The 21,525-nt window shown below is 39.9% G+C and overlaps 1 protein-coding gene across 1 annotated transcript in view; it reads left to right on the top strand.

Annotated features, from left to right (window-relative positions):
- Positions 1–2,982: 2,982 nt before the first annotated feature.
- COG2 (component of oligomeric golgi complex 2) overlaps positions 2,983–21,525 on the top strand; it is a 32,279-nt gene continuing 13,736 nt past the window's right edge. Inside the window, exons 1-11 of the mRNA XM_009567066.2 lie at positions 2,983–3,131; positions 4,912–5,073; positions 5,851–5,916; positions 6,838–6,918; positions 7,543–7,646; positions 8,899–9,007; positions 10,745–10,924; positions 13,008–13,132; positions 14,371–14,497; positions 16,553–16,692; positions 20,464–20,525. Of these exons, the coding sequence (XP_009565361.2) occupies positions 3,060–3,131; positions 4,912–5,073; positions 5,851–5,916; positions 6,838–6,918; positions 7,543–7,646; positions 8,899–9,007; positions 10,745–10,924; positions 13,008–13,132; positions 14,371–14,497; positions 16,553–16,692; positions 20,464–20,525 (1,228 nt within the window). The 5' untranslated portion in view covers positions 2,983–3,059. The remainder of the gene's footprint in view (positions 3,132–4,911; positions 5,074–5,850; positions 5,917–6,837; positions 6,919–7,542; positions 7,647–8,898; positions 9,008–10,744; positions 10,925–13,007; positions 13,133–14,370; positions 14,498–16,552; positions 16,693–20,463; positions 20,526–21,525) is intronic.

Genomic DNA, 21,525 nt, shown 5'->3' with positions numbered 1-21,525 from the left:
TCAGAAAAGGAAAGGGATGAAGGGCCTTGTAGTACAAATGAACTAAGTAATCCTAGCACAAATACAGTGATGGTAAAGAGCTTCATATGACCTCAGAATGGTTAATTCCCCCACTGCTTTGCTAGTCTCTTCCATCTTGGAGAAACTTTACAGTGTGCACCACTGCCCTAGGTGAAGATGGCTGTTCAGGGACAGCATGTGGAAATAACCCATAAGTCCTATTTCTGGTTTTATTATTAACATACTGAACTTGTTTCCATCAGAAATTATTAAATTCCACAAACAAGACTTAATTTACAATGACATCAATAACTATGAAAACTGTAAAGAATTCATCAATAAACAAATTCAATTAGAAGCATACCTTTCATTTCCTCAAGGAACGTCACATTAAGAGCTTTGTAAACAAAAACATAAATGGCAACAGTAGGTCTTTCAAGAGCAAGATTTGTCTCAGCTAATACCTAAAACCTTAAAAAAGTAGGTGTGTCTCCTTTATGAAGAAGTTAATGCTAAAAACTGGTTAAAATTTTAATTTCAAGCATCCAGCTCATTAAATTAAAAAGAAAGCTAAGCAGTAATTTGGCTTTGTTCCTGTACCAGAATGTAGATATTTAAATATCACAATGTAAGAAAAGCTTTGTGATAGTCATAGCTATCACAAAAAAGTGTCAGTGTGGATTTACACGGTGGGTGTATCTCTTCTGCTCTCTAGCTGACAACACCTGACAGCTATAAACCACTCCTGCCAACATTTGAAATGCCTGAGAGGGTTGGACACCGTGAAATCTGTCAGTCTTTAAGAGTTTTCTAAACGGACAGGGGGACAGAAAGCAGGGGCAATTAGCACACAAGGAGCCCATCAGCAGCTGCACGTGCCCATCGCAATCATCAGTGAACTGCTCGGCTCTTCATACTTCTCATAATTCAGAGATTTCCTCATCAACTCACATGCTAATTGTGAATCACTGGCATGAATTGCTGTTGCTTACAGGCCAACTGGGCTCCGTGGAGGCACTGCTGGAGTTAGGCAGGGATACATGCGGTGGACCTGCCAAAACCCTAGCTGCCCAGGAGGTAAGGGGGGGATTCTAGCCCAATGTATTGCTGCAGCTCCACTCAACCCACATCCATCAGGTTCAGGCAGTATTCTCCACCCTTGTTAGTGGAGCAACAGGCAGAGCTACAGCAAATGTGCCCTTACAACTGTTTGGTCAGGCGCTGGGCTCACTCCTCATTTGAGCTCACTGAGACAAAACTGAATCCATAAAATGTATGTGCAAGGAGCGAGATCATCTGCTGTCTTCCATCCTGAGGCGGCAAACAGAAATGCAAGTGACAGCAGGGAGGCTTTTTAGAGCTAAATTTGTCTTCGCTAAGGCATAAGCAACCTTGAAGAAGAGTTTGAAGGAAACATGACCCTAACGGAACAGTCTGCTGAAAAGCAGGAGGATGAAGGAGGTAATTATGTTCTGAGTCAATTCCTGTTACTTAGGACCATGTGGGCACAAACTGCAACAAATTCAAATAGAAAGAAAAGCTCTTTTTTTGGCTGCTAAGAGCAGGCAAGACACTGGCAGAGCTTGCCTAGACAGGCAGCAGGGTCTCCACTCCAGTGACACCCAAACCCCAAGGGGACGAGGCCCTGGGCAACCCTGCTCAGGACCAAGGAGCTGCACCATCCCATCTCCTAAAGCCCTTTCCTACCTCTGCAGCACTGGATATCCTCTCCTAGTTTGTGCCATTGGCCTGGACAGCTTGCCCCCACAGCTTTATGGGTCAGTTTTATGTGTTGGGTGCCTGTCTCAGCAACACAGCCTGGCTCCGCAGGCTTCACAGCATGGCAAAAAAACACACAACCATGGAATTGGTGAGTTGGAAAAGACCTTTGAAATCATCCAGTCCAACAGTACCTGCTAAATTATATCCCTCAGGACCACACCCACTCGTCTTTTAAACATCTCCAGGGATGGCAACTCAACCACCTCCCTGGGCAGCCTCTGCCAGTGCCCAACAGCCCTTTTGGTGAAGAAATCTTTCCTAATGTCCAAGCTGAACCTCTCCTGGCGCAACTCGAGGCCATTCCCTCTCTTCCTATACCAGAGGGCTTCCTCCGAAGGGGCTGGGTCGGCCAGCTCTGCAGTCCGGTGCTCCTACAACCCTATGCACTCCCCCAACCCGCTGCCATTGAGACATCCCGCTCCTACCGGCCCACGCGCTTTTCCGGGCGAAGGCGCGTGGCACCGCCGCTGGCGGAAAGGGGGCGTAGCTTCGGTTGGAGGGGGGCGTGGCTTAGGGCTGCCCCCGCCTCCCTGTGATCTTAAGCTGTGTGGGCACAGCGCCGCGCTGGCGGGTTGGGGTGTGGCTTCAGTTTGGGGGGAGTGGCTTAGGGGAGGCCCCGCCCCATCTGGATGAAGCTGTGGGGGTGTTTCGAGCCGTGCTGGAGAGGGGGTGCGGCTTAGGCGTAAGGGCGTGGCTTCGGCGGAGGGGGCGTGGCTTTAACGGAGGGGGCGTCGCCTCGGCGCCCACCCGCCTCTAGACGCAGCTGTCACGGTGTGGTGCTGGTGCAGGGGGCGTGGCTTTATGAGGAGGGGCGTGGCTTTAACGTGGGCTTCTTCGGGATGCCCCGCCCCTCTGGTAGCAAGCTGCGTGGCCTCGGCGCAGCGCTGGAGCAGGGGGGCGTGTCTTTGGTGATGGGGGCGTGGTTTCGAGGGTGGCCACACCCCTCACTGGAAGAAGCTGCGGGGGTACTCGGTGTCGCGCCGGTGAAGGGGGGGGGTGGCCTCTGCGCTCGCCCCTCTCTGGACGCAAGCTACCTGCTGCTGCAGGGGGAGCGGGTTGTGCGGAGGAGCGTGGCTCCCCTGTGGGCGTGGCTGCGGTGTAGGGGGCGTGGCTTAGGCTGGAGGGCCCGCCCCTCATTGGACGAGCGTGCTCGGGAGCTCGGTGCCGCGCTGGCGGAGGGGGCGTGGCTGCCGCGAAGGAGGCGTGGTTAGGACGTGAGGCCCCCGCTCTCCCTTTTGCGCACGCTCCGGGCGGAGTGGGCCGGGCCGGGGCAGGACATGGAGGCGAAGAAGATGAACCTGCCGCGGGGCCCTGAGAACCTCTGCTTTGACAAGGACGAGTTCATGAAGGTGGGTGAGAGGCCTCCTGCGGCGGGGGAACCTCGGCCGGGGGGTTGAGCTCTGCCGCGGTCTCTGCTCGGGCTGAGGCTCCCGGAGAAGTGCCGGGTGTGTCCCCGTGTCCCCTTGCCGGCACCCGGTCACTCGGGCCCCTGTCCCGGGGGCTGCGGGTCAGCCCCGAGGGCACAGCCCCACTCGCCTTCATAGAATCGTGGACTGGTTTAGGTTGGAAGGGACCTTAAAGCCCATCCAGTTCCAACCTCCTCCTAGACCAGGCTGCCCAAGGCCCCATCCAACCTGGCCTTGAAAACCTCCAGGGATGGGGCAGCGGCAGCTTCCCTGGGCAACCTGTGCCAGTGCCTCTCCAGTCTAATGGTGAAGAAATTCCTCCTTATGTCTAGTCGAAATCTTCCCTTCTCTGGTTTATACCTATTGCCCCTAGTCCTGTCATTCCATACCCTTGCAAAAAGTCCCTCCCCAGCTTTCTTGTAGCACCCTTCAGGTACTGGAATGTTGCTATAAGGTCTTCTTGGAGCCTTCTCTTCTCCAGGCTGAACAACCCCAACTCTCTCAGCCTTTTCCCCATGTCATGCTCTGCAGGCTTTGAGGCCAGCTTGCAGCTGAACCAGTAACCAGATCCAGGCTTGATGGCTTAGAGAGCTTGTGGTAAAGGATTTTCACCAGACAGTGGGTAGCTCTAGGCTTGCTTTCTTTACAGCTCAGAGATGGGCCATCGCCTCAGTGAGTGGCAAAGGCCCACACAAAATTATCACGTATTTACAAAGCATCATACAATAGATATTTTCTTTGAAAAGCTCTTGGTGTTTTTCCATGGGCTCCCAGTTCTTTACTCTTCATTAACTCAAAAGTCCACAGAAGTCCACCTTGATAATTCTTTGCTGTCTAATTTTGGTTTTCCCACAGAAGCAATGCTTCAATAGGTTGCATTCCTCCTCCAGTCACAAAAATCTAATACCTATGTTCTAAGTCTGACATTTCCTACGCAATCTGTTGATTCAGCTGGACTAGGGTGGTACATGGGACTATAAACTGGAGAGGGGCAGATTTAGGCTGGACATAAGGAAGAATTTCTTCACTGTGAGAGTGATGAGGGACTGGAACAGGTTGCCCAGGGAAGCTGTGGTTGCCACATCCCTAGAGGTGTTCAGGGCCAGGCTGGATGAGGCTTTGGGCAGCCTGATCTAGTGGGATGTGCCCCTGCCAATCACTGGGGAATTGGAGTTGTATGATCTTTAAGGTCCCTTCCAAACCAAACTATTATGTGGGACAATTGAACAGTATTCTTGTAGTTGTCATAAAGATTAATTTCCAACACCTGTTCTTATTACAGTCTTAATACAATACTCTTTTTATCACTATCAACTATCAGTAATATCTAGGTCCTACATGGATATTTATCATATTTTCTCATTTCCCTTAACAGCTTAATGTAGTTCTTAATACTGTATTACCACCTTTGTTTGTGGTTTTTGGTTGTTCGGGGTTTTCTGAAGTTTTCAATGAATATACACCCTTGTGTTTTGGAGAACTAGTCCTCTAGTAATCTTACCCCCAGTATTGTGTGCTTTTGAGGTTAAAGACCAAGACTTAGAACACTGGAAAGTACTGTCTTAAGTAGCCCTTTTTGCCCCCCCCTCCCCCCCTCCAATGCTCAGTTTGGTCAGCTCACAGGTATATGGAATACTATATTTTGGGAATGGGGTGGAGCAGGGTGTGTTCCTAGTTTGAACTTTTTACTTATGTCTTTATCTCTTTCCTGTTTCATTTTCAGCCTGATTTTGATGTTGATCACTTTGTATCAGACTGCAGGAAGCGTGTGCAGTTGGAAGAGCTTAGAGAGGATCTGGAGCTTTATTACAAACTCCTTAAAACTGCCATGGTAGAACTCATAAATAAGGACTATGCAGATTTTGTTAATCTCTCAACAAATCTAGTAAGTCTTACTGAGTTGTACTATGTCATTCTGACTTAACGTGTTTTAGTGTGATCTTTATTTTCTATATGAAAAGTATGTGGCTTTTATTTTGGTATTTTTAGATTTAAGACATCTTAAACTGTGATCCCTTGCACTGAGAGAAATTGAAAGACCATTACTGTAGAATATAGCTACTGTGCAGAATTTTTGTTGCCCCCTAATAAATGTTTTAGATATGTGCTTTTTGTCTTAAAAAAAAAATCAATTAATTAGGCAAACTTTTTAAAAAACTAGTAGTGGTTGTAACATTGAAAGAAATCATTAACGTTGACTATCAAAGATAGAAGTAAGGCCGTTGTGAGGGATTCTTTTAGAACCTTTACATTTAGTAAACAGTCAACATACCTCAAAAAAAAAGCCAATTCACTTGACTGAGAATTTTAATAATTTTCATATTAAAATGTTTCATTCACTGTGTATCCTACTCATTTATCCCAGTTCATCCAAGTTCCAATTACATTGATTTAAGGAATGAGATTTAAAATTTTTACTGGAAGAAAAACTTCCATAGGCCAAAGTTTTCTTTCATTTTTGGCTTTGTGTGACACGCAGTTGGATATCTTTATCCCTGTATTTGAGGTAATGCATTTTTTCATTGCACTTAAAAGTGGACTCTTTAAAGGGAGGTATAATTTCTCAGTTCTGTTTGAGTATCTGTAAATGATAGGCTTTGTCAGTAATTTACATATGAACTTGACAAAGAAGTCATAAATGTTTTTATGGTGATGTCTTTAGGTTGGCATGGACAAGGCCCTTAACCAGCTTTCAGTACCCTTGGGACAGTTGAGGGAAGAAGTTATGGTACGCTCAAAACAATCATTATACACTGTTTGGTAAAATTCAGCTCACTTTCGTATGATATATGAAATGTTTTTTATTCATGTTAATTATAATAAACCTCTCTTTGAAAATTGACTTGTTAGAGTGGTAGTATGAGAATCATATTTTCAAGCAGCTGTAGTAGCATTAAATTTACATTTTCTGTAGTGCTTTTAATGAAGAGATGAAGGATTTCTTAAACATGATAGATAAATAGACTCTTGCAAGACAAGTGTAAGGTGAAATATTGAACGGTGTTATCATATGAGTAACTTAAACATAGTAGTAAATAAATCATATGCAGCGAAGTCCCACTAAGGACTTTCCTGCTCAGTGCTGTGATGTAACCATAAAAGATCACGCTCTTGAAGGTCAGTCCTATTCTGACTTTTCTACAGTGTCTTGGAATTTAATGAAGGGCATTTTTTTCAGTCTTGTCAGCTTGCATCAAGGAATGCTTGCTGCATTAATATGCTTTCAAAATATCTTAGTCTTGATGTCTAAACCAGAAAATATGTTCACACTTAGCATAGAGAAATATTTGTTATGTGAAAAATGCTACTTTAATTGTATTAACTTCAATGTCAAGACATAAAGACGTATTGACTTATTGCTTTTCCCTGTGTGAAAGGTGGTTTGTTCTCTATAAGGTACTAAAAGAATGCTTCTTGTTGAAGTAATGATACTTGTGGTGGCAGTACTTTAGGAGCAGGTTATATTTTCAGTTAGTCATATTTCAGTTTTTTTATCGTGTAAGATGGCAGTTGATGTACTGTAGCTTTTATTTATCTTATATTCCTGTTAATCTGTCTACTGTTTTAGTTTAGATTTTTGGCTTAAGGTTTTTTAAATCTTAAGTAGGACTTAAGTTTTAACTTTTCTTACTGGCTTTGTCTTTCACAGAGTCTTAAGTCATGTGTCAGTGAAGGAATTCAAGCAGTAGATGACCGAATGACTAAACAGGAAGATATTAGAAGAAAAAAGGTACAACAGACTGATGATTGCCTTCGAAAGATCCTCATTAGGGCAGCTTTCGTATTTGCTATTAAGCCAGGGAAAATAAAGTTTTAAAAGTTTTGCTCTGTCCGGATGCAAACTGTGCAGGATTTTGCACTTGTAAAAATAATGATTGAAGTTTTGGTTGACAGATTTCATTTTTACAGTGTCTAGTTGATCATAAGTCTTTATTTTACTTTATCTGTGAAAACAATCTATTTTTGCTTTGGTTGGCTTTTTTTTTCTAATGAGTTATTCGTGTTTCTACTTGTAATAATATATAAAGTTACTTATTATGAATGTAATTGAAATACAGCAGTTTAATTTCTATATGAGGGGGAGGAACTAACATTTGTCTTTGTGCTTAGCTGGATAAAAATCAGATCAAAACAGCTGTTCTACATCTGTGACAAACACTGTGGTTTTCCATGAGCACATGAGCAATACTTCAAGTGAGATGTGACTCAAATATTAAGATGGAGGGAGAGAACTAAACACCAGAAAAAAAAAAAAAAAGGAAAACAAAATCCAGAATATCATCAGGGTTGTTAGGTAACATAAACTGGGACGGGGGTCAGACATGAAAAATCTTTCTTTAATCTTTAATTATAGGTGTGTGTCCTGAGACTTATTCATGTTATTCAGTCTGTTGAGAAAATTGAGAAGATTCTACACTCCCAAGGCACTAAAGAATTGTCCTCATTAGAGGGAAACAGGTAAAAAATAGATAAGTGTTTGGTTTTGTTTGTAGTTGATTGGACTAACTTAATTTTGTGGTACTGGTATAGATCAATTTACAAACATTTAGAAATGTAGCTGATGGAATAAGTGACTGTTATTCTAGTGTTTTATCAGGTTTAGTCTGCTGCAAACTGGTTATTTACAAAATGTATAACTCAGCCTCCTAAGTTCTGAATTACTTGTAGTACCTTCAGTAAACGTGTGCTCTTTGAAGTTTGTATGCAGTAATTTTTTTTTTCTTGGAGGACACTAATCCTGTCATGTCTGAAACACTCTCTCCAGTACAGTTTATTTTGGTATCATTTGGAACTGACATGGGAAATAGCTTTTCGTGGTTTCCCTGAGTACGTATAACAAAGGACTACTGCAGGAATGGTCTGAGGCAGACAAGCCACACGTGTAATACTTTTGGTAGAACGAAAGTTTGTGAAAAATTCCAGTCAGACTCACAGCTTTTGTTTTTTAACAACTTCATGGAAAGAGCCTTCTCCCTTTGCGTTTGCTGAAGGGTGGAAGATGGCTTTCAGCCAGTGTTGGAACTGTCGTACTAGCTATACACTTTCAGTAATTGACTGGGATGCAGGTGCTAATTACGTTGGAGGAAAAAGTAAACTTCATGAACCCATTTGAACATGAGACTGCCTCTTCAGTTTAGTGCACTGGATCTCCCATGGTGATGAGTTGAGGGAGGCAGGCAGAAGAATAGGTTGATACCTGCAAATGTTTTCAGCCAGGGTGCAGCATTTTGCAGAATCAAAGTGAGATTGTGCTTGAGTGGCTGGAAATTTGGATAATTTTATAGACCTGAGAAGGGTGTAACTGTTTCTGTACATAGCTGTAATTAATTATACCCCATGATAGAAAAGGGAAAGAAGGAACAAATCTTGATGGTGAAGAGCTGGAGTATGAGCTGTAAGGCTGCCTTTTCGTGTGGCACTATCAGATAGAAAACAGCGCTTCATACTGCTGAGGTTGCTTCTTATGTTCCTCTCAGCTTCTGTTTCACACACTTTATGTCCTAATAGCTCCAAAACTACTCTAATCATGTAGTCTGTTCCAGATCACTATTGCATGATTGCAATAATTTTAGCAGTGCTTACTGGAATTCCAAATATTTAGTTTAAACAACAGAAATTGGTGGAAAGCATTATTTATCTGTTGCAGATGCAAGTGAATTGATTTGATAGGACCTAACTGCATATTCTTATTTTGCATCATCTCTTCTAGCCCACTTTTAACTGGACAGGTTTTAGAGAGAATTGCCACAGAATTTAATCAGCTACAATTTCATGCAGTACAGAGCAAAGGAATGCCCCTTTTGGACAAAGTGAGACCAGTAAGTATTGATAGCCAGCTTAACATTTGTAGGATAAAGAAAAACCTATCTAATTGAAAGACAAATACCTGTTTCCACAGAGTTTCCTTGAATTAATTTATGTGGGAAAATGAGTTTAAAGAGGTCATCTTTATCAGTTGGCTAGAATTATTGCTGCTTCTGAGAGTTCATCCTTTATTTTCTAACTTCTTTAGCATAAATTACTTTGAATAAGAGTAGGAAATATGTTTTTGTCAGCATATTTCATCTTACCATTTTCCCACTTGCTGATATGGAGGCCTAGTTCTGGAGATTTGTATTGGTTTTGTTCATTGTGGTGTACAGACCAGAATAAGTGGCTGTAGAGTGACTGATTTGGATATACTCAACTTCTTTTAGTGAAATTTGGTGCCCAACTGTGGCTGTTCAGGCTGGTAGGCTAGTCTCCTAAATGTCGTGTTTGTAATAACTGTCTACTGTAAGAGATGAATTGACTTTTTTTTTTTCTTCTGTCTGTTCATTGGAGAGAGAGAACAAGTGAAGACTGGTGCTTAAAGGTAGATAATATGAGTAATGTGAATATGAAGATAGGTTAATGCTTTAAGCTGATTAGCATGGGGCTCACGTTTTTGATAGCTTTCAAGCTAGTGAAGTAGTTCATAGTTCCAGTTTTTGACTCTGTATGTCTATTGACAATACAAACGCTTCAAGCTCAAGACTTCAGTTGATTCATAGGTAGTTTACAAGACTGTCCTCTCCACCACATTATCTAATTTGAGTAGCAACAGAAGTGTGGGCAAGTGGGTACTATTTATGGCAGGAGGACCTTTGTTACTGTGGTGTGTGGCTTCCTTAATGATGCTTGCAAGGGCTTCTGTCCTGCCCCTGTTGTGGCTAGGGATCATCAGGTCATTGTTTTCATGACTAGTCAGCAAGTAGGTAACAGGCTTTCATGTTCAGAACAAATTCTGTGGCTTCTTAAAGAATCATTTTAGGATGGATGAACACAATTTAGTGTGCAAAAGGCCAGAGAAAAAGAAATTTGACTTCTTAAATTTATAGTTCAACTGTGATTAAGTTAACGTATGTTGCTGAACTTGTTTCAAATACAAAGTTATAAGGGACCTTCTTGGGGCTGGAGTATATCTGCAGGTTGTGTAATAGTGAGTCGGATCTAGTGGAAGAGATGTAGGAAGTCAGGAAGAATGGTTAGCAAATAGAAGAGTATACACTGACTGAAGCAACTGTTTGGCAGAAGCTGGAAGGAATCTAAAGGAATGTCTTAATGGCCAGTGTCACTCAGTGTCTTTGGTTTGCAGTAATTGGACAAGCAGTCCTGGGAACACACTGTGGTTTTAGTTCTTGACAGTGAGGAGTAAATGCCACAGCTGTTAGCCCTGGTGACTTTTCAAGCTTTTACATATTTTCACACATAGTGGTTCAGTTGAACAAGGAGCAATTATTCACCTATTTCTTCAGGATAAAGGGCACCTTAGAAAAGTCAGCATAAAACTTAAAACATCTAGAGGAAAATGGTTGCCTTTTAACCTTATTATAATAAATACTGTATTAAATAGCATCAATAAACTGTTAAGCTTTGTCAGTGTTCATTTAATGCTGACAGTTATCAAAACTTGTGTACCTTTCAAATAAAAATGGAAAGCTGATCTGGGTATTTTTGGAAGAATTTTCTTCAGTAATGATGGCAAGGCTTTGCTTTTGTTATTTTTTATTACTTTTTTTTTTTCTTCTTCATAGCGTATAGCTGGAATAACGGCTATGTTGCAGCAGTCTCTGGAAGGGCTGCTCTTGGAAGGCCTTCAGACTTCAAATGTTGATATAATACGTCACTGTCTCCGCACTTATGCAACAATTGACAAAACACGGGACGCAGAGGCACTAGTTGGTCAAGTGCTTGTAAAACCATATATAGATGAGGTAAGATGAAATCAAGAATCCTAAGAAAATTGATTTGCAAACCTGCTTATTTTTTCTGTTAGCCTCCAGCTTTCCTTAAGAGCTTCAAAATGCCTTTGTGAAGAAAGCAGGAGAACTGAGCCCAAACACAATGATTGCTTGTTGTTGCTATTATTGTGTCTGCCTGTCACTAAATTCAGGTTATATCCAGTTGGAATTATTTTTCTGACCTATATTTTTGGGGGATGAGGAATCAAACCCACAAACCTTAAACCAAGCGTATGATTGGAGTAAAAATCCATTTTTTTCTGGAGCAGGAAATTGGATCAGGTCTGGTATTTACTTGTTTTCGTGGCTCACTCAGTAGCAGGCAAATGCAGCAAAATTAGTTCTTAGTCTTTTTCTTCCTATTGTGTGAGGAATCAGTTTCTGCTGTTCTGAGCTATACCAGGACACCAGCAGGAGCAGGAACAAGTGTTTGTTTGGAAAGCATTTGCTGTTGTCTGGTGGAACAAATGTGTCAGATGTCTAATTTCTCAGTTCATGAGAAACTGATTTTAGTAGGCCATCAGTTTACAGTAAGAAGTTGGACCAATCACAAAGTACTAATACAGTTTTCCTAAATTAGGGGACTTGCTGCTAATTCTCTTGACTGTATAACTTCTGCTGCTACCTGTAAAATGGTTCCTCACCGTTTTGTAGCACTGTTTTGTTCTTACCACTTCTTCTGAGCTGAACAGCTGAAGACTGGTCACCATTACTTTTTTTCTTTTTGTTGTGGTTGATGACTATGTCATTCTTCCAAAAAAAGCTTAAACAGTAACCTGCTGCAATAGTTGAACAGTTGGAAAGTCAATCAGTCAGTCAGCTCAATTTTTCTTACATATCGGCATACCTGCAGTTGACACTAAAAATTTTTAAGGGCCTGCAATTATATTATGGTACTTCTAGTTTCAAGCTTCAAGTAAAAAAATCTAAAAATTAAAGATATTGCATAGTCTGCTATGTTTGAAATAAAACAGGTTTGTTGCATTGTTAGTCAGTGTGCTTGAAATGATACAGTACCAAGAACTCTTTTGAACCTTTTCATCAGAATGTTGGGAATTACGTCCAGGTCAGGTAACAATTCCAAATCATTTCAGAGGACGTTTGTTCTCTATCTAGATCAGAAGAACTGCCCTTTTACGCTATAATTTCTAGTGCTAACTGACTGTCCTGTTGTGGGAAATTTCCCTCACTTTCACTGGATTGTAAGAGTATTTCATAAAAATGCATTAAAATCATTGTCTCTAAAGAAGTTAAACTGGGCCAGCACCAGGGCTATAAGCTTATTTTTCTAAAGCTAGCATTATGACTCTTTCAGCAGTATTAATTTTCCTGCTCCTGTGGGGAAGAAAAACTGTAAAGTACGGGAGCTGCCTTGGCAATTGCAAATATACGCTTGCCTGGATTTGTGCATGTTAATTGAAGGCCTCATAGATCTTGTGCTCATCGTTGCCTCTATAATACATAGCATTTTTCAGTGGCTTTGAGTCCCAAGTTATGCTATTGATGTATTTTCCCTTTGCTGTCAAGAGTTTCTTTTGCTGCCATTACTCTTTAAAATGAGATATTTAATAACGTCGTTTTTGCTCAGTAAGCTGTAAGAACTATGATGTGAGGTACTCTTTTTCCGCTTTCAGGCTGTTTAAAACAGTTTATCTACCTGTATTTTACAAAAAAAATGACACTGCTTATAGTATAGACTTAATTTTAAGACCTATAAAAGCAATGTGAAGGTTGTTTCTAAAAGTATCATGCAGACAATAATAGAGTTGCTTTATCTTACACTGAGGGAGCCAGACAGGTTGGCTAACATTTGAACACAAGGAGCTCCTTCCCATTCTTGGGGCCAGTCTTGCCAGTTAGGGTGCTGCATTAAAGGAAGTAATAATTCAAACTGGCAAGTTATACTTGGAAACTGTAATATAAAAAAGTAATATAGTGACTATCTCAATATTTGGGGTTATAGTGTTAGGAGTTTTGCGTGAGTAGACTGTAAGTCTTGCATTACAGTATTTCATATTCACTTTTCTGACTTTTAATATTGAACTCTTCCTGACAGGTGATTGTGGAACAGTACATTCAGTCTTACCCTAATGGCCTCCAGGCTATGTACAATAAACTATTGGAATTTGTTCCTCATCATTGCCGTCTCTTGCGTGAAGTAACAGGGGGAGCTATTTCGAGGTAAATACCTTTGAGTTTCTCTCGGTTGCACTACAGTTACAGCAAGTGTCGTATACTCTCTACATGCTTTGCATAATTAGCTTCCATGTAGCCTTCCCCAAATATTCATAGTCAAGTTTGATTTCTGTCTCCTTTGGTATTTTTCAAAATGGTGAACTTTCTTCGTGTTGCGGCCCAGTCTTTCATAGGAGGTAAAGAGAATCCTATATTTTAGTCATAGAACTGAGTACTATTCAAAATTTGTCAGATAACTTGGTGCTTTGAATCCATGAAACATGATTGTACCCTTTATCCAAGGTGAAGGGCATAATAAAGCTAATTAAAAAATGTAAGTTTGAAAGTTGAGTTGTTAGTGGACATGAAAAAAATGGGGACAATTCCCAGAGGTTTGACTACAGGTTTAATTGATTTACGTAGTGCTTCCATTGCCTTTACCAGAAGTGCTTAATTCCTTATGCAATTAAATTGCCTGTTTTGAAGTTTAAATAATTAATGTCTACTGAATTGTATTCATTTATTCATCTGCTTGCAGGCTGGTTAATATATGCGACTACTGTAATTAGCAGAGCTATGGATGTAGCCCCTAGGGAGTGCAACGTTACTTTTCTAATTAGTCATTCATTGCTGATTTTTTTATGATTCCTAAGTTTTCCTAACATTTCAATTCTTTTAATCCCTCAGTGAGTTTTAATCTTTCTTCGTAGTATTGGAATGTTTCTACTTTATACTGTGGTGTCCTGAACTGGAATTAAATGCTTTTATCTCTTCTGCTCTCAATTTATAAATTTTAATAATCAAGGTAGCTTTTAATCTTTTGCTTTGGAGGACAATATCACGTATAAATACAGCTTGGAACAGTTATGAAGAAGTTCTGCTTCTTTCCATTGCATTAGTCACATTAGTCCTGCTTGGTATCTCCTTCAAGTTTGGAGCTGTTAAAACTTGAAATATACAAGTAAGAATAGGCATTCTCAGCTGAAATGTACTCATCTAGAACACACTCACAAAATATATAACTGATAACATTTTAAAAAACTTTGGGAGTTATAGAATATACTCTGCATTTGATGAGACTGTGGGATGAGAGATGAAACCTGGAAGGAAAAATAGTGTAAGGTAATCAGCACACTTATGCAGAAAAACCTAACTGCATTTTGTCTAACGCATTGCATGTTAGTTATCCAAATAGAAGCCTAGTAGTAAAATATTACCATGGAATAACCTCAGTTTTATTTCAGTGAAAAAGCAGATATTGTTCCTGGATATGATTTCTTAGTGAATTCAGTGTGGCCAGAAATAGTACGTGGTTTAGAAGAGAAATTGCCATCACTGTTTAACCCTGGAAACCCAGATGCATTTCACGAGGTAATTAATTTTATTTTTTTCCATTTATGACTCCTTTGACACACAAGAATTTAATAAGTTGTGTTCTCTAGCTTTTTTACATGCTGCTTTTGTGTAAATTTATGTTGTTGCATGGCTCAGAAAGGAAGTTATCTTAAATCACTTGAATTAATTTTCATAGTAATTAATTCTCCCCTCAAGTTTGTCAGGAAAGCTCATACAGAAGTTACTGGAAGCCATTTAGTCATGTGAATTTGGCCATAGTATTTGATTTAGGAGTAGATGTTCTTTCCTAGTTGTAAAGTTGCATCAGTGAAGGCAGGAGTGGATGACTTCAGTGTTCACCAAGACTGGGACTTCTGTACAATAAGGCCTGTCGTATTTATAAAATACCTGGGTTACAATTTGCCTTATGCTGTGAAGAGGCTAAAAATTTTTGTTTCACTTGCTTGTTTTAGCTTTTGCTCTCTTTCAGTACTGCAGATTATTATTAGAAACAGAAGTTAACTAAATATATAAATAAAAATAATTGGAGGCAGTGTGTAAGTTTTAGAACATAAAATAAGTATTTCCTCTGGTATCACTTTATGAAGCAAGCTTAAGTTATAACATTAAAGTATTTGCCACTTGTATTTTCATCACTGGTAGTGCTGCTCTGCTTCTAAAAGATGATCTTTTACTTATGTTGAAACAAGTTTCTTGTTCTGTTATGAAGATTGTCTCTGGCAGTACTATATTAGGGTGTCACAAGTAAAAATATGAGCTTTCTGCTTTTCTTATTGACCTGTCTATTTAACCATGATTGCTGGAATAGTTGGATCTTTTTTCCTTGCAACTTGACTTGATTAGTGTGAAACTGTTTATTTTCAAGGTAGAGATGGCAGGCAGTGATAAATCGTCTGAAGGAAAGTGTAGTAGGCAGATCAGGACAAATGACTTGGAAACGTTCAGTTGCTGGTGGAGGTTCGTGAGGCAAATGATTTTTCCTGTGTTCAAGCATAATCACATCACTCGCATAGTGCTCTGGTTTGTGGTAAAAGCCTTGCTGCTGCTGCCCTGCTGCCACTCTTACTGCCACAAGGCCAGGATTGTTTCATTAATTCAGCAGTGGCCTTATGACCATGTATGATAAGTTTTATGGCTCTTTTTTGTTTCTTTTTATAGAAGAAACTAGCACATAAGCCAACCTGGTTTTCATTGTGGAGAGGTAGATTTTAATTTTAGACGTATTTTAATTTTAAATTGATTCACCAAACCTTTGTGTTCTATTATTGAGGTCTGTTTTGTGTGAAATAATATTTTTATGCACTGTTTTGCTTCTAGTTTTCACTTATGTGACTTTCTGCTTTGTGTATGATTTATTATTTCATTATTTTCAAGATGTTAAGTTCCTTTTGAGAGTAAGCTCACAGTGCATTTGAGGATTAATGTATTCATTTCTCTTTGCTTGCAACTGGCTTAATACGTTTTGTAAACATCTTATTAGAAGTATGCAGTGGATAAAATTAGTTTTGTCTGAAATAACTTAAAGTTCTGCAAATATTTGATATTTGCAAAGTGTATGTCTAGGGAAACAGTTCTAGAAATTCCTGTTACACAGGTCCTATATAGCAGAAAAAATATCATGCTTTCATTCTTGTGTATGTTTGGTTATGTATACTTCTGGGGTTTCTTCCTGATTGAAGAAATTTGTTGTATCCCTTTATCTCCTGTGACTGATTCTGTTCTTAGTACTATGCAGGACTGTTGTTCCACCCTAGTGATTCAGCTCAGAAATACTGATGCATCTCTGATGAGTTTTGCTTGAATGGGGTACTTAGACAATTTCATGCTTTTTAGGAGTGTCCTGCACTAGCTTTTCTTATCAGAATAACACCTACTAGTTAATTGGTTTTATTGATTTCACTGCAGTCCAGAATTTTAGCCTAGCATGATTCAGTGATAGGGTCAAGGTCAGCCCATTCTGAATCTTGAACTTAACTGTGGTGTGATACAAGAATTCTGGTGGATGGGTGATGTCCTTCCTTGTTTGCTGGGATCCTGTGTGTGATCAGAGTTCTCATTCTCTTTCTGTAGAAGTACACTACTAGTATGGATTTTGTACGGAAATTTGAACGACAATGTGGCTCTCAGGCCAGTGTGAAACGGTTAAGATCTCATCCCTCTTACCACAGCTTTAACAACAAATGGAATTTGCCTGTATATTTTCAAATAAGGTTAGTATGCATTTTTTTGTTCACTCTTTCAACAGTAGAGCTCAGTCCCAACAAGATCATAGAATCGTAGAATGACCTGCATTGGAAGGGACTCACAAGGATGATCCAGTCCAGCTCCTGTCCCTGCACTGACCAACCTCAAAATTCATACCATGAGTCTGAGGGCATTGTCCAAATGCTTCTTGAACGCTGGAACAGGCTTGACACCATGACTGCTTCCCTGGGGATCCGGTTCCAGTGCTCCACCACCCTGTGGGAGAAGAACCTTTCCCTAATATCCAACCTAAACCTCCCCAGCACGTCTTCCTGCCATTTCCTCAGGTTCTATTGTTGGTCACCAGACAGAAGAGATCAGTGCCTGCTCGTCCTCCTTCCCTTGTGAGGAAGCAGTAAACTGCAATGACATCTTGCCTTAGTCTCCTCTTCTCCAGGCTGAGCGGACCAAGTGACTTTAGCTGTTCCTCATACAACTTCCCCTCTAAACCCTTCACCAACTCTTGTCCATCCTCTGGATGCTCTCTGGTAGCCTGTAGTGCCCAAACCCGCATACAGGACTCAAGGTGGGGCCACACCAGCGTGAAGTAGAGCAGGGACAATCACCTCTCTCGACTGGCTGGCAATGCTGTGCTTGATGACCTTGGCTTAGGGGCGAATAACCTCATTGTTCAGAGTTTCACTTGTCAGCAAATTATAGTAGAAGTCAAACAAAAAATTTAATTACTAAGACAAGAAACCATTTTATATCTTTCAGCGCTTTAGCAAAGTCACTGCCAGCTACTCTTCAATATTTACTGTGGTGTTATTACACTGAATTTGATGTGCTGCTCATAAGGCTCTTGGAAACAGATGTACATAAGTCTTGAAATCTTGTTTCAAATTCCTTTCCAGTGTCCCTGGAAGTAAACTGTATCTTGAAGGATGCCACTTGAGCAGATTCAGAGGAATACTTACTATGAGAGAAAGTTTTTCTTCTTAGAAATATAGAATTAAAGGACTTGATAACTTGTAGCTTTTCCAGATGTAGCTATGTTTCTGACATCTTTTTTGTCTCACAGGGTGTAGTCTGCACAGTGCTGGGCCTTGTGCTCCCAAAGATTCCCTCTTTCTGAGGAGCTAAGTAATAAGTTTTAGCTTACTTTTCCAGCAAGTCTGATATGTACCTGTGGTATTACCTTTTACAGATCTTGCAGCTAGAAGAGAGCAGAGAGACTCAAAAAAGCCCTATTTTAATTCTAGCAATGCTACAATTTTAATGAAAGGAACACAATAGAATGTAAAACCATAATTTTAGAAAGTGTAGTCTACACATCTGATTTTAGGACTGGATAGTAGCAAGCCTTCAGGCAAGAAAGAGAATTGTTGATCAAGTCTGCTGTGACCTAAATGCACAGTGTGTGATCTGTCTTTGTTCAAAACCTTCTGAGAGTCTCTAACAAAAAAAAATAAAAGGAGAGGGGTAGAATTTAAAAAAAAAAAGTGACATCTACTTTTAACCTAGAACACTTTAGTGGCTTTTTTGTTGTGTGATTCTATAACTGGCATAACAGTGCGACTATGGCCACATCCATAGTTTCTTTAGTCCAGGATAAATCTACATTGCTGCTGAAAAATTCCATCCAGGAATCTGGGGAGTGCTGGAGCTAGTAAAAGATCAGTGACTGGAGCATGGGGTCTTAGTCTTTTAGTGGTTCACTGCATTTTGTAAACTGACAGCCCAAGCCTCTGACACACTGGTTTGGGTTTTTTGTTTGCACAGCTGTCCCTGCAGAGGTGTAGTGAACCGATACAAGTGTCTATTAACTTGGAGAAAAAAGGTTGGCTTTCAACTTCAGTCAGTTTCTCCAGACAACTTGTCAGTACAAATATTCTTGCTGGCCCAAGGGAAAAGGCAGGAGTAGTCATTGCAGTAGCAGTGCTGACTGCACAGACTGAAAGTGTCTGTGGGACTGTACCCATTATAAACCTTTTAACAGATGTATATCATTAATAGATCTGTGAGTCTGCCCCTTTTGTTTGAAAGTGCAGCTTTTCTAGTAAGTGACGGCTTGATCAGACTTCGATACTCTTGCTCATAAAATTGAAATGGACTTTCAGCATATTCTTTCTGTTCAGAAATACTCTTTCCTGTTAGGTATTTGGATTTACAGTAATCTTGGATTAAAGGGAAATGATTTTTTAAAATGTTGGGTTTTAATCAGTCAGAAATCAAAGTAGTGCATTTTCAGTAAATGGTTGGATAACAGCAACTAATTCATTTTTCACCAAATTATTCCTGTAGATTGGAATAATCTGATAACTTTTGGAAGTGCCCATGAATTCTTCAGTGTATAACTGTGAAAACAATGCAATATTTTCATTATATATATCAGGGAATTTTTTTTCTTGATGTATATTAATATCCTTAAGTCATACTGGATTTTTATTGAAGTAGTTTCTCTTACTGCAGCATTTATAGTTAAGATTACTGTTTTTTTTTTCTTTTTTTGCTTACAGAAATTGCCCAGAACAATCAGCCATCTGTAAAGCCTTTACAAATCATCCTTTGAGGAACAGATGGCTGTATAGGCATTCCTTCTGTGGCAGTGCTGGCACAAACAGTCCCAGTAACTCTTCCCTACCATTGGAACCCAACGCTGGGGAAATATTTTTCCTCTGTAAGAAACATCCAGCAAAAATTATGTCTGTTAAAAAAAATCTGATTCCATTTTCTGATCCTTTTCACTCTAAGACTTAAAGACTATCTGTCCATTGAAGTGGTGCATAGGCAGGAGTAAGGGTTTGAAGCCATTACACAGATATTTCTAAAATATGTTTAGTTGCTAAACATGCATCTAGTCCAGTAGGAATTTGAACAAGAAGAGCTGTGTGGGCCCCTCTTCTGATCTGGAAATAACAGTTAAGAGGCTTTAAGAGGAGCCTTATAGCTTTGTAATTAGTAAGTTTGATAGAAAGGCTTACGGAGATAGTATGATGCACATAGTAACAAAAAAAGGGAGACCAGTGACAACAGGACTTTTATAGGAGAGCTTAGAATGATAGCTTTTTTCAGCATTTAGAGGGAACACCGGGTTAAAAAGAAATTTTTCCCAGCTCTTGCTTGATGAATTTTAGATGAGGGAGGGAAATGCTACATTCTTTATCCAATGGACCTTGAATATGGAAAAGTATCAGAGGTTTTAATATTAACTTTGCTGTTATATCTGAAAAATCAGAGGGGTTGACTTTTTTACTTTTTTAAAGAGTGTATTTTTAAAAAAGAGGGTCAAGGCATCTATGAAGAACTATTGATTTTTAACAGGTACAGCATTGTTTGCAGAACCTTATGCCACTGCTCATTAACAAACATGTAAAAAGCTGAAGCCTTCAGTGTCACATGATGTGTCTGAAGGTCAGCTAAAACAAGTATGAGACAATGTGTTCATTTTTAGTTTAAAAACAGTATCAAATCAAGACCCCTAACTTCTTGGAACAGCTAAGGAGTTGGCACTCTCATCTGTCATTTTGATGATGTTTGCAACTGTGACTTTAATAATTTCACAAAGTATAAACTTCATATCTGCCTGTAAAATGTCGAAGGTTCTCTTTCAGGTATTTGAATGTTGGTCTGGTTTATATTCTAGTTTATGTTGGGCAAAAACGACCCCATGTTTAAAATCTATGTATGTGCATGGATAGCATGTTGAAATAATATCGAAATAAAGATCGAAAAAATGTTCAGACATCAATTTAAACACTTGTTGAATTGTAATATTTAAAACTTTTCTGTCTCAGATTCAGAGAAATAGCAGGGGCCTTAGAAGAAGCACTTTCAGATACACTCGAGGAAGCACCAGGTAAACTTTTATTGGAAAAGAATAATTTCTCTATCGTGATGGAATAATTGGTTTAAGTAGCAGTGATTACTGTCTGTCTGTTGAGTATTTAGTAACATGCATCCCATGGGTTCACAGCAGTTTTCTGGTTTTTTGATAGGCTGATTAAACAGTAGAATACACTTTTATAGAGAAGGCAATTTGAGACTAGTGATCACTTTACTTACTTAAACACCCCTTTAGGCAACATCTATTAACATATTTGTGGAACTATCCCCTCAGCCCATGAAGGAACTAAACTGGAATTTGACGTCCTCTAAGTGACAACCAAAAGGTTAGGCTGTGTTATTGGGCCTTATTTTTTGTCACTGTCACAGGGCTATGTAAAGGTGAAAATGGCTATATGTTGGCAGCATTTAGGCTTGCTATGGTTTATAGTGTTGGTGTCTCCTCCAAAAACATACATTGATTTATGATGAGGAGATGAGGAGCTATGCACAGGAAGGGTTAGCATGGAAGGGAAAACCTGGTATATTCATTAGAAGTATATTGTAATTAGACAAACTTCTCAGTTAACAGAGTAAATACTTATGAAGCAGGCAGCTAAGAGCAGTATAGATATGCATGTCTGTGTGTGGGCATATATAAACACACATGCTCTCTGAAGACAGGAAGGAGAAACGAATCCTAATGGAGACAAAATGCATAAATCCTACCGCTTCAAGGTGTTTGCCTGGAACTTGCAGGCACACTCCTTAACTCTCGAATGTTATGCTATAAAATGTTAGTACGTGACCTGCTTTAAAAGTATTTGGTTTAAATATGGATATTCCTACTGTGTTTAAATATTTCTAGGAGGTATCTCAGATATAACTGTGACAGGAGCAGTAATTCAGCACTAAGGGGATATTACTGTTGTGGCTGGCGAACATGTCTAACAACTTCTTTATAAGACAGCCAAAAATTATCCTAGAAATTTTATCTCCTGAAGTGGATTATTTGGCCAAGCTGTTCCTGCCTT

Source organism: Cuculus canorus, chromosome 3, assembly GCF_017976375.1.
Source record: "Cuculus canorus isolate bCucCan1 chromosome 3, bCucCan1.pri, whole genome shotgun sequence".
NCBI classification, from domain to species: Eukaryota; Metazoa; Chordata; class Aves; order Cuculiformes; family Cuculidae; genus Cuculus; species Cuculus canorus.
This window is presented reverse-complemented; position numbering and strand designations above follow the sequence as displayed.